General features: G+C 35.8%; 1 protein-coding gene across 1 annotated transcript in view; it reads left to right on the top strand.

Moving 5' to 3' along the window:
- HDAC9 (histone deacetylase 9) overlaps positions 1 to 12,552 on the top strand; it is a 927,746-nt gene that overhangs the window by 885,024 nt on the left and 30,170 nt on the right. The window contains exon 24 of the mRNA XM_046020993.1: positions 157 to 241. Within this exon, the coding sequence (XP_045876949.1) occupies positions 157 to 241 (85 nt within the window). The remainder of the gene's footprint in view (positions 1 to 156; positions 242 to 12,552) is intronic.

The raw sequence follows: 12,552 nt of genomic DNA, 5'->3' as shown, positions 1-12,552 counted from the left end.
GCTGGCTATACTTTCAGAACTGCTATCAGCAAAATGAAAATATTAACTAGTTCTTCAAGCAAGCTTTGGGGTGGGATTGTTTCAGTTTCCTTTGCTTCTTTCAGACTTACTATAAAGTCATAGTATTCTGCTCACTATTATCTACTATTCTTGTAGCTGGAGCCACTTGCCGAAGATATTCTCCACCAAACCCCGAATATGAATGCTGTTGTTTCTTTACAGAAGATCATTGAAATTCAAAGTATGTCTTTAAAGTTTCTTTTCTAATTTCTAATCAGGTACAACTAATTAAACTTATACTGAAAATGAAAGCACATGAAAAACATAATTGAGTTTCCAAATATGAGAAATATATTAAAAATTATAATTTGCACATATTATATATTCATACCTAAATGTGTTACTACCTTGCTCTTAATGTGGTGATCTAACCTTACACTGATAACTCAGAGGCTCCAGATGTAAAATCTTATTTTTCTCGTATTTTCCAAGTACTTGGATTTTTTTTCATTACTACCACTAAGTGTCTGTCCAAAGCAATAAAATAATCTAGAAATTTTGATTATATTGTCTAATTTAACTAAGGATAAGTTATCGCCTAATGATGTTGGAATTCAGCATTTACTGTTTATTTCCTTTCCTATTTTTTTAAAAATTTTATTTAGTTTTATTTTTCTATGAATCTAGTAAAGTAAAATTATGGAAGAACTTAACATTTATGAATATTATTTTTCACGGAGAAGTATGTCCTTTTTTTTTTAGTTTAATTTTATTTTTTGTGTGTGATATGTTCCAAAATTCATTGTTTATGCATCTCACCCAGTGCTCCATGCAATAAGTGCCCTCCTTAATACCACAAAGGCTCACCCAACCCCCTCCTCCCCTCCCCTGCAAATACTAACTCCTAGTGAGGATTGCACCTAGCACTTGTAAATCCAATATGCCCCCAAACTCTTAGCAATACCATGTGGATTTTAATTAACATTTTTCTTGAAATTTTTTCTATTATTTGAGTTTTTTGTGTATTTTATAGTCTCTTAGTCTTGGTTCCTTAGAGGATAATGATCAGGAGGACAGGAATCACATCTTTTCACCCCTGCAGGTACCTGTAGAAAAAAGGGTTGGCAGCAGAGGAGAGGTTTGAAGTGCGTGGGAGCCTGGGACGCAAGAGTAGGCAGATTTAAGTAGGTTGGATTTGATCTTCAAGGCCTTAGGGACCAGAGCTTGCTCCAAAGGGAGCTTCTGAAGAAGACCTCCTCTTTCTTAGTCATGGACATATAATGTAGTAGATGTTGTTGTTGGCTTCTCATCACCAATGCCTTCCTCACTTCTACTCAAAAGAAGCCTGGTTTTCCTCATGAATCCTTGTCACCAGATACCAGGGGAAAATCAACTTATGCTCAGCTCCAGGAGAGCAGTTCTTAGTCTAAGGCTAAACTAGACAACCCACTTAACAGTGATTGGTTAAGGAATGGGTACGTGAAGCAATTTTGGCCACTGAGACTCAGAGCTGGCTTCATGGGTATTCAGCTGTGTAGTCCCACACTTAGAAGGGCCCTATGCATGGTTTAATGCTCTTACTACTGCTGTCTTTAAATTTGTATAAAAAATTTTGAGCAAGGGGCCCACATTTATTTTGTACTGAGCCTGCAAATTATGCAGTCAGTCCTGATAAAATTCAAGGTTAGTGATGTGAAAAGATACTTGCCAAGAAAGACTGATACTAACATCACCACAGGGAGAAATAAGTAAGGTCATGGTTGAGAAGGAACTGAATGGTGAGTTGAGGTAAAGAGAAAGACAAATACGAGAGTGATCTCTTGTCATTTGGGAAATAGAGTAGAAATCACTACAGAGAAAGTTGTTTCAGACTTTGGCTGTGACACTATGTGGTACATTTTTATGTCATTCTGTGAATTGTGATCTTTTGAGGCCATTTAATTGTATGTCTTTGGGGCCACTCTTCCAGACTACAGAAACAGAAAGGGGCTGCATTAGGTCCATAAAGCAATAAAATTAAAGTCAGTGTTTCCAAGTACCAAATTTTATAATGGCTCAAGAAATTAAAATTATGGGCTTCTGGCCTAGCAAACAATGCTAAATTTCCTTATAAACTATAAAACTGTGCTCTTACCTTTACCTTTCTTTGTTTTATAACCCAGACTTCCATTTCAAGTGCTCTTACAGGAATCCAGGCCCTTCACTGGACTCCCCATTTCCTCTTTGGTGGGGAAAGTAGTCAAGACTCACCACATAATTTGGATCCCAGTGCAAAATGAAAATGTGTGAATGATTCCATGTTAAAACAAATTACCATAATTCAGGAAAGTGACCACAGAGCATTGAACCAAACATGGGGACTCTTCGGTACATGGAAGACCTTTGCAGCTGCACGGGTTGCCTCTAAGGTAGCCTTTGTTAACTGAAGAAACTTCTCTTCACATATGTCTCTGAGAATCACACAGGTGCCGCCTCTTAACTTTGGGAGGTGTTTGAATTTCAGCCTACTTCTTAGTACAGGTTGTGAAGGATTATTTTGTGTAACAGTTTGAGACTACAGTATCCAAAAACTATGTAAATGTTGAGAAGCAGGATTTGTAGCATGTGGGAAACATTCAGGCAGGTTCCTAGATAGCCTTGTCCTGAGGCAGACAGCAAGGTGCTGACAGGCCTTATATGAATTTCTCTTTGAGAACTGAGCCCCCCAGCTGAGGGTATGCAGGTGCTGGAGACTGTGATTAACATTGGCCCTTTGCCTGGCCACATGTATGAGAATATTTGGCAGCAGGACCATCCCCGTTGTCCTGTCCTTGTTTGTGTTTTATTCTTTTAACCCAGAAGAAAAGACCTTACAAGGCAGTACAGCAGGGCAACCATTCCTTCTGACAGGTAATAAAGACCCCTTCTGACAGGTCAGGTTCTGGTTTCATCTCAAGATGGTGGATGTATACAAAGATCAGCCATTTTTGAGATGATGAAAGAGATGGTCAGTCAAGAAGCTTCATGTTTGCACATGCTGTTACTCTAGCAAGTGTTTTGCCTCATCCCTATTAAGTTTTCTGGACTTAGCTCAGATGTTATCTCTTTTGGGAAGCTGTATATCCCTTCATTGTCATTCTAGACTAGGTATATTTGCCGTGTGTTTTCATAGCAGTGCTTGTTTTTGCTGATATTCTTTGTTTTTAATTGCTGAATCCTTTGCACAGTATCTGGCACATAGTAGGCATTGTGCAAATGTTTACTGAATGAATGAAACAGCTTATCTGTCAATATTTGCCACATTATTTTTCTTAGCCCAAGTTGATTTTTTTTTTTAATTTATTTGACAGAGAGAGATCACAAGTAGGCAGAGAGAGTAAGGAAGGAGGCTCCCCGCTAAGTAGAGAGCCCGATGCGGGGCTCGATCCCAGGACCCTGGGATCATGACCTGAGCCGGAGGCAGAGGCTTAACCCACTGAGCCACCCAGGTGCCCCCAAGTTGATTTTTTTTAACTAACGAAGGTAATTATACTCCTTGGCTACCCATGTGGAGAAAAGATAAAGAAGAATGGGCAAAATATATGTGAGCTCTTTTTGTCTGTCTTCCATAACCTGTAATGATGAATCATTTCTAAGTTAGAAAGAATTTGAATTACTTGTGAGCTACCATTTCTGTCGCTAATCTTTGAGGTGGCAATTCTCAGAGCTGAAATTAATTGTTGGCTGATGACTATAATCACCAACAAGTGATGCCAAGTAAGAGTCAGCCCAGAGAAGGATAAATGATCCTCATATGTATGTTTCCTTTCCTAAAACCCATCCTAACAACTTACAGAGTCTATTATACTCTTGTTCCCTTCTTTTGCATTGCAAGGTGAGAAGCAAGGTTCCCAAATGCCTTTTTTCACACCAGTCCTGGCCCTTGATAACATGTTCACTGATTTTGAAGGGAGGAATCATGAAGTGAGTTTTCCATAAAACTTAATTCATGTAGTTTGAAAGACTATAATTTTAAATTCTAAAACATACAATGAATGATATTGATACTGATCTGTGAAACCCCAGAATATGAAAACCACAAGTATAGAGCCATGGTTTCCTTTTATTTATTTAAATGTTTAGTAAGAAGAGTACTCTTTTTAAGTGTCAACCAATTTTCTAGACCTCTTGCATGATAATAGTGATAATCATAATATCTTTTGATTTGTAGATCAAGAAAAATATATATGTACACAAGGATTTGAGGATTCTTTAAATTTTTTGCTGCAACCCACCAGTGGTTTGGAGTTGATAAGTTGAAAAACACTAGTTCAGAGGATTTAAAAATGACAGGAACTTCAATGCTCACAAGCCATGATGAATAAGCCACTTAACTTTTCTGAGAAATTTCAAGAGGAATGGCATGGCATATCACCATCCTACTCTACTAAGTTGGATCTACTGTGGCAACAAAATGGGAAATAAGAATCAGGATCATTTTAAAAAATGGTTGTGGTATATTTCCCATCTGCCCCTACTCATCTTTTCCCCACTCTAGGGATTCTTCCTTTGTTTAGTGGATTGAGGTCTTCTTAGAATTCCTTGTTATGCCAATCACAGCAAAATGGTTACATAGGCCAGAATGAGAATGAGGAAGGGACAGCATTTGTCATGTATGTTCTTGTCAAAGAACATTCATGTTTCCAGCATATAAAATTTGTCAGTATAGCTAAATCTCTATTTCTTAAAACACACACACACACACAGAGTTATTTAGGTCAATGAGAAGTGAATTTGTGGTCCTCTGAATTTACCCAGCTTTAGAGGCTAGTATGAAAAGAGATAGGATTTTCTCTTTGCAGCAGAATATACCATGTGACCAGGTATTTGACTTGGGTGGTCAGTATCCACTGGTTCAAGCACCACAATGAAATAAGAAGTAACATGGGATTCCTGGGTGGCTCAGTAGGTTAAGTGTCTGCCGTCAGCTCAGGTCATGATCGCAGGGTCCTGGAATCGAGTCTCGCATCAGGCTCCTTACTCTGTGGAGAGCCTTCTTCTCCCTCTGCCTGCCACTCCTCGTCCTTGTGTGTATGCTCTCTCTCTTTCTCACAAATAAATAAAATCTTAAAAAAAAAAGAAAAGAAAAGAAAAAGAAGTAACAAATGATGTTAAAAGCAAACAAAGGCAAGCTAATTTTGTTGATTTCGTTTCTACTCTATTTCCAATAGAGATAACTAGTTGGTAAAATAAAATACAGGATTGTTGATGTACCTACTAAGTGGATAATCAGAGGAGTGTATTCAGTTCTCTTGGCAATTAAGAGATCTAGATAGTAATTAATGAAACAATGCTTTTAAAGTAAGACTTGTTCTAAGGAGACAACCATTGTCTTTTTTAAGTGAAATGCCATTCTCAGCCATTCCTCCCGTTAGCCTAATACCCCTTATCTACCTACCCCCTTACCAAGGAGAAAGGGCATTTATACCAGACAAATGAGAAGAAAATCCAGATTGTTTCTAAGCTGTAAGGAATTTGTATACATATCTTGTTGTAAGGAAACTGTCCAATATCTTGACCTTATGGGGCTATGCACACCAATTAAAAAGTTGTCCCCCAGCTTGCAATATGTTGTCTTAAAGTCTTAAAAACTTTACTAGCTTCTTGACTCCACACCCAAATCCTAAACCACACTCAGTTTTCTTCATTTTGTTCCTTCTTATTTTATTTTGATTTTCTATCTTTTTTTTTTCTTACCTCTTTCTCTTTTCCTCTCTCCTCCGTTTTTATCCTATTGCAATCCAGGGGAGAAGAATAAGAGATAACCCACAATGCTGGAAAGGAACTTTTAATTCATAAGGATTTGGGGATTCATTTCAGTCAGAGAAGGAGCATGGTCAAATCTGCATTTCAAAAGATTATTATGCCTGCAGTAAGGACAGGAGATTTAGCATTGCTTATCATCATACATGAGCAATTTAATTCAGAAGTAGAATGAGTTGGTATGGTAATTAATTGGCATGGAGGGGATTCATGGATTTCTGGATTTCAGACTTGGACAACTGAGTAGATGGTGGTGTCACCTTCTGTGATAGGGAACAGTGCAGGAAAAAAATGGTTTGAAGAGGAAGATGAAAAATATTAGACTTAAGAAGAAGAAATTCGGGATGCCCAGCTGGCTCAGTTGGTAGAGCATGCAACTCTTGATCATGGGGTGAGTTTGAACCCCATGTTGGGCATAGAGTTTACTTAAAAAGAGGAAGAGTGTTTGTTAATTAAAGTGCTTGAATTTAGCAGGGGAGGCAGGATCATCCTAAGTATCAGTTTTTTCCTACGGTGAAGTTATTAAGGGATATTAGATTAAATTATTTACACAACGCAAATCCTGTAAGCTGCTAGCAAATAAAAAAGTAACAATTATGAGTGTTTTCAGTATGCCAGGTATTGTTCTAAGCACTCTTATGAATATAAAGTTAACTCATTTAATCTTCTTAACAACCCTATGAAGTAGGTACTATTTTCATTTCCAGTTTACAGCCAAGTAAACTGAGGCACATCTAGGTTAGTTAACGTCCCCAAAGTTAAGACATTTAATAAGTGGATAAAGGCAACATCATAAATCAAGTCGTCTAGCTCCAGAGTCTGTAGTCTTAACCGTTTTATGTTATTCTATCTCACAAATAATTCTTTTTTTTTTTTGCAATTTTTATGTATACCTTTTTCATTTCTTCAAAAAAATGACATGTTTAGGATAAAAATTAATTTAACTGAAGATTTGGAGTTTTGGAAGTTCTGGTAAATTGACGTTTAGTCAGTTAGTTCTAGAAGGGTAGTGCCAAATTACAAGGAGCTATGGAGCTATGAATCTACTTTGGAGCCCCTTGTAAACTTGCAAAATAGATCTAATCACAGAAAAATGCAAGGATTGGCAGAATTTCAAATCCCTGCCCTGTTGAGTTTAAAACCTTGACTGTTGTCAGGTGTGAGCTGCTATTTGTCATAGAATTTTTGGCCGAGACAGAGGCCTTGACGTGGCAGACCTAGGCCAGACAAACCTTCATTGAAGAAAAGCAGCATTAAATATTTTCCTACTATTAACCCCACCAACCCTTATTCGCATCAGAGCCAGGTCAAACTTGTAATGTGGGTCTTTGAAAGTTGATTTTGAACTTCTAAGTAACTGTTCTCTTGAAATGTTGAGATTCTGATTATTGTTTGGTAGAGCACTAATACTAGAATGTACCAAAACCAAAAGGAAGATATGCTATCTACGTAGAGTCGTCTGGACTTTTTTTTAATTCCAACTGCTTCTGTAATTATGATTTTTCTTTCACTCATGTTTTGCCAAGGCAAAACTAATACAACTATGAGGATAAATAAAACTATGCATGTTTCCAGGACTGAACACTCTTTAGGAATGCATTGTGATTATACAGTCAACTGTTAACACCCAGATTAGCTTCACACAGACATTTGATTTCATTCACTGAGATAAGGCATGTTTAAAAAGTCAAGTTCAGGAGATCATTTGCTAGGTATTTATCTACATTATAGCTAGTCATATGCATATCATAAGCAGCATAATTAATTTCCTCATCTTGTTCATTAATGAATTAAGGCTTAAACAAGTTTAGGTCTCTTTTTGCACGTCTTTCCACAGGCAAGCAGTAAAACCAAGATTTGAATTCTGATATGACTATGCTATCAAAGCCCACTTTCTGTTCAATCATATGACCTCCTATTCCTTTCTTCACAGATAAACAGTTTTACCACATTTCCTATTCCCAGGTATCCCAGGATAGACACTAAACTAGACCTCTCCTAAAATATGATAGATTCTGCCTACATTAAAACAGGCTATTTTAATAAATTACTAGACTTACTAGAATGTAATGGAATAGGAGGGGAAAAGAAATAAGCTGAAATTTAATAGAGCAAGTAACACAAACAGGGAGAATATCCCTGGGTCAGATGATAATATCAGTGCATGAGAAGGCCTAAGGTCTGCATCATAGTTGGGGATGAATTTAATGGGTACCAAAGAGGTTTTATCTTGGTCCACTCCAAGTTCTGAAGGAAGCAAATGCAATTTTTTTTCTGGAGGATAAGTATCCCTAATTTAGACCCCAGTATATGCAGAGATCAAGTTCAACAAAATATGAATTCAAATAAATAAATATATACATATTTAAACAAATGGATAAAATCAAGTACACAAGGGCACAGGCCGCTAGGGAAAGTTAACAGAAAAGAGAAAAAAAGAATAATAAGCCTTATTTGTGGTGTTACAATGGAGAAAGGGCACTATTTTTAAATAATGATAATGGATTAAAAATACTCATGTACTTTTACTCCTCCATAGAACTGCACTAACATAATAAAAAAGAGAGTTTTTGTTCTGTTTTTCAGACATACACTCATAGGAATAAAGAATGAAAAAGGAAATAGTAGGAGCCTGGAGCGCAGATGACCATCTGTTACTATCTTAGCAGACCTTGAGGGGAAAAAAAAATCCCAAGCCAGTACTGGCAGGCGTATCTCTGCCAGAGAGGGATACGTCAGACCCATATGCCATAGAATTGTCAACCCACACACCTAAGACTCTTCATTTCATTTCATTTCTCATTTCTTTTAATTCATTTTCCTTTCTTTTCTTCACTTTTATATCCGTCTTGAAAACAATAACACTTAAATTCAATTGCCCTTCTGTCTTTCAATCTGCCTTGAAAATCTTACGTTTCTACTTTACCAATCTAATAAAATCTCAACCCTTGATATATTCTATACCCTTGATATATTCTTCCAACACTGTACCTAAATAAACATGTCTGCTCATGATTGTCCTGAATCATAGCAGTTTGGTCTCCTATAAATTTATGATCATCAAACTCAAATGGACCCATTATAATCCTGCTATGTTTCTCAAGTCAACTTGCTCTATCTCTCAAACTACTCTTTCAAATTTCTCTGTCTTCAAACCTCTATCCACCTTACCTTTACTTCCCCCCTTAATCTAAGCCACAAACCTTAAACTGTAGCTCCCAAACTGCTATTTTTGAACTGTTTGTTGCCATCAACATTTAAGCATCCTAAAACACCCCTTATCTTAAACAAAACAAAACAAAACAAAAACACAAAGGAAACTCCAGCTACCTCACTCCTTCAGATTACCACCCATTTCTCTTCAACCCTTTAGGAACAAAGTCTTGAAAATTGTTTCTGTCTAATCATCCCCATCTTCTTAGCTCCAATCCCTGTCAGAACCTTTCTAGTCTGGTTGCATTCTCACTATGGTCATCAGTGGCCTTTCTGCTGCCAGATTTAAAAATGTGATTTTATTAAACTTTTTATTTTGAAATGATTCTAGATTTAGAGAAAAGTTGCAAGTATAATACAGAGTTCTCATATGACCTTTATCCTGAATCTTATATAACTATAGCACAGTTATAGAAACTAGAATTACAGAATATATAATATATATTCATATATATACACATGTATACAGAATATATTTTATATATATACATATACATACATATATATATAATATATATAAAATGCAGAATTAACGGTAATACAATTCTATTAACTAAACTGTAGACTCTCTTTGGAGTCCACCAGTTTTTTCACTAATTTCCTTATTCTATTCTAGGAGTCAGTCTATGACCCATTACATTCAGTTGTTGTATCTCAGTCTTCTCACGTCTTTCAGATCCTCAGTCTTTCCATGCCTTTTTTGAGCTCGACACTTTGAAGAGTACTGGTCAGTTAGTTAGATGAACATCTTTCAGCTTGATATTCTCTGATGTTTCCTCATGAGTAAAGTGAGGATGTGCATTTTGGACAAGATTACCACAGCAGTAAAACAGTTGCCTCGTGCTTCAGATCCATGGAACATAATGTCAGTATGTCCTATTACTGGTGAGGGTAAACTTGATCACTTGATTAAAGAGCTCTCTAATGTGATGTTACCATGTTTCCCTTTGGAATTAATAAATATGTTGGAAAGATAGTTTGCAATTATGAAAATATCCTGTTTCTTTTCAACCTTTTGTCCAATCATTTTAGCAGCTGTTGGTGGACCTTACCTGCACAAATTATTACTCTGGTATTCCAGTGCTGATTTTCTATTTTCCTTACTCCTTAGAAGTTATTATTTGCAAATTATCCATAATGAGGAACTGTCCTTTTTCCTTCACATTATTAGTTTTTTGCTCAAGCTATTTTAGCCCTGGTCACTTGGAGCTCTTTCAGGGTGGCTCCTGTGTCCTTTTGAAATGGTTTTGTCTTCTTGTGAGCACTTTCTTAGTTTCTGGCATCACAAAATGTTCTAAGTTCACCTGGGTTTTTCCATGTCTGTATATACTCTATATACAGTATATACTCTATATAACTAACAATAACTATAACAAATATAAATACAGATAAATACATATTTAAGGCAGTAGTTCATGCAGTTGTAATTGAGGCTGAGAATTCCAAAACCTGCATTTGGCGAGCTGGAGACCCAGAAGAGTAGATGGCATAGTTCCAGTCCAAGTACAAAGATCTGAGAACTAGGAAAACTGGTGGTTTAACTTCTACACCAGGCCAAAGACAAAAGAAGATTGATGTCCCAGCTTGAAGACTGTCAGAGAGAGAGAATTCTCCCTTATTGAAGCCTTCAACTTACTGAATGAGCCCCACGCACACTGCAGAGAGCAATTTGCTTTACTAAGCCTTTACTCAAGTGTTAGGCTCATCCAGAAACATGGATGTTTACTTAGCAACATGGATGTTACTTACAGACATACTCGGAATAATGTTTAGCCAAATAAAGTTTAACCAAATAGTTAAAACAAGTGTTTAACTGGTCAAATTGACAATAAAAATTAACCATCTCAGGTCCACCTCTTGTCAACTTGGCACCATACCCATCTCCTTAAACCATACTTCATCTCCATGTATAGACAATAACAAAATCATAGTTCTGTCTAACATGATATAACTTTCCTGACTACAACTGAAAACACACTAAGCACTTTATCAGGAGAGTAGCTACAGTTTTGAATAATGTTTGCTCTTCTCAATATCCCATATCTTAAATACTATGATGTAAAGTTAACAATACTTAAATACTATGATATAAAGCTGATACATCTTATGTTTCATGATAAGGGAGAAAGGAACGGAAGAAAACAAAGATATTTGCATACAAATATATTAATAATAATGAGGAAATACTCCTAACAGTTACATTCCTTGTTACTGTAACTCATCATGTGGCCATAGTTGGTATTTATAACTACCTTCTTCTATTACCTATTCTGTATTCCCTTTGCTTTCAGGAAGCACCTCAGCAAGTAAGTATCACCTTATGAAACATGACTTTTTATTTAGACAAAATAACCATGCATCTACATTTTTTAAATAAATTTTCAATTTCAAGTATTCTTTTCAAGTTCCAAAGTGAGTTAATATTTATTATATCTTGACTCCACTGGGAGAATCTCTTGGTTCAACGATAGAGTGTTCTTAGATGCTTCAAACAGAAAAATCAGTTAATTCTAATAGTGGTTTGATATTTTTCATTCAATTTATAGAATCAGAGTAGAGCTTTTAGAAATAAATCTGCCATAAATGAAACATAAGGTACTATTGTAGATGCTATTGTAAATTATAGTAAAAATCTAACACTGACAAATAAAATCATTTGATTTTGTATTAATATGCAAATTTAGATTTTGGTGGGGCACACCTTAATCTTAAAGAACAAATACATTTGGCATTAGTTATGGAGAACATAAATTCCTTAATTTTTTATAAATAACTTTATAAAATATAATTAGAAGTTCAGTAAATTTTTATTTAAAATGTCTTTTAAAAACAAGCAGGCTTATTATTCTGTCAGTGGAAATTTAAACTCTTTTTCTCAAAATTTGCAATGCCTTTTTATAAACACAGGGTGAAATACAGGTAAATGAACAGTTAAATGAAATACCAAGTTTTTGAAATACAGCTGATATTGATGATAAGAAAAAAAAACCCTTCAGCATGGCAGCTCAAAATTTTGTAATCAAAATTTCTTCTTTGGTCCCCATTATCAATTATACTTTAGAATTGTTTAAGATGATTATTCTACAGTAATATTGAACTATTTTATAAATAAGTTTCTAAATTTTTATTCTATTTTTTCTAATCAGAACTCATTAATCAAAAGAGTCAATAAATGGATTTCTGCCCCGATGTGTGAAAAACTAACAACTATAGGAATTGTCCTTTGGTCAGAAATTTTTTAAGAATCCAAAAAAAATCCAATCCATATATATGGAACAATGTTTTTAGACACTGGACAACAAATACTAAAAGCCAATGATCCTGGCAAGAAACAAACTAGGAAAGAGAAAAATGAGGCCTACAGTTGCCTGAGGTTACCTAGTATGAGGCAATTTCCAGGATTCAGCATAGGGAGAGAGAATTCATAAAGAATCCAGTAGTTTTTCTGAGTTGAAGATAAAGTAATCAGAGTTTGGGGAGACTGAAGTGACTAGAATTTGTGGACAGAATATTTGAGCTAAAGTTCTTGCACCCAGAAAGAACTCTGTGTATCTGTAC

The sequence above is a fragment of the Meles meles genome, chromosome 10 (assembly GCF_922984935.1).
Source record: "Meles meles chromosome 10, mMelMel3.1 paternal haplotype, whole genome shotgun sequence".
Taxonomy (NCBI): Eukaryota; Metazoa; Chordata; class Mammalia; order Carnivora; family Mustelidae; genus Meles; species Meles meles.
This window is presented reverse-complemented; position numbering and strand designations above follow the sequence as displayed.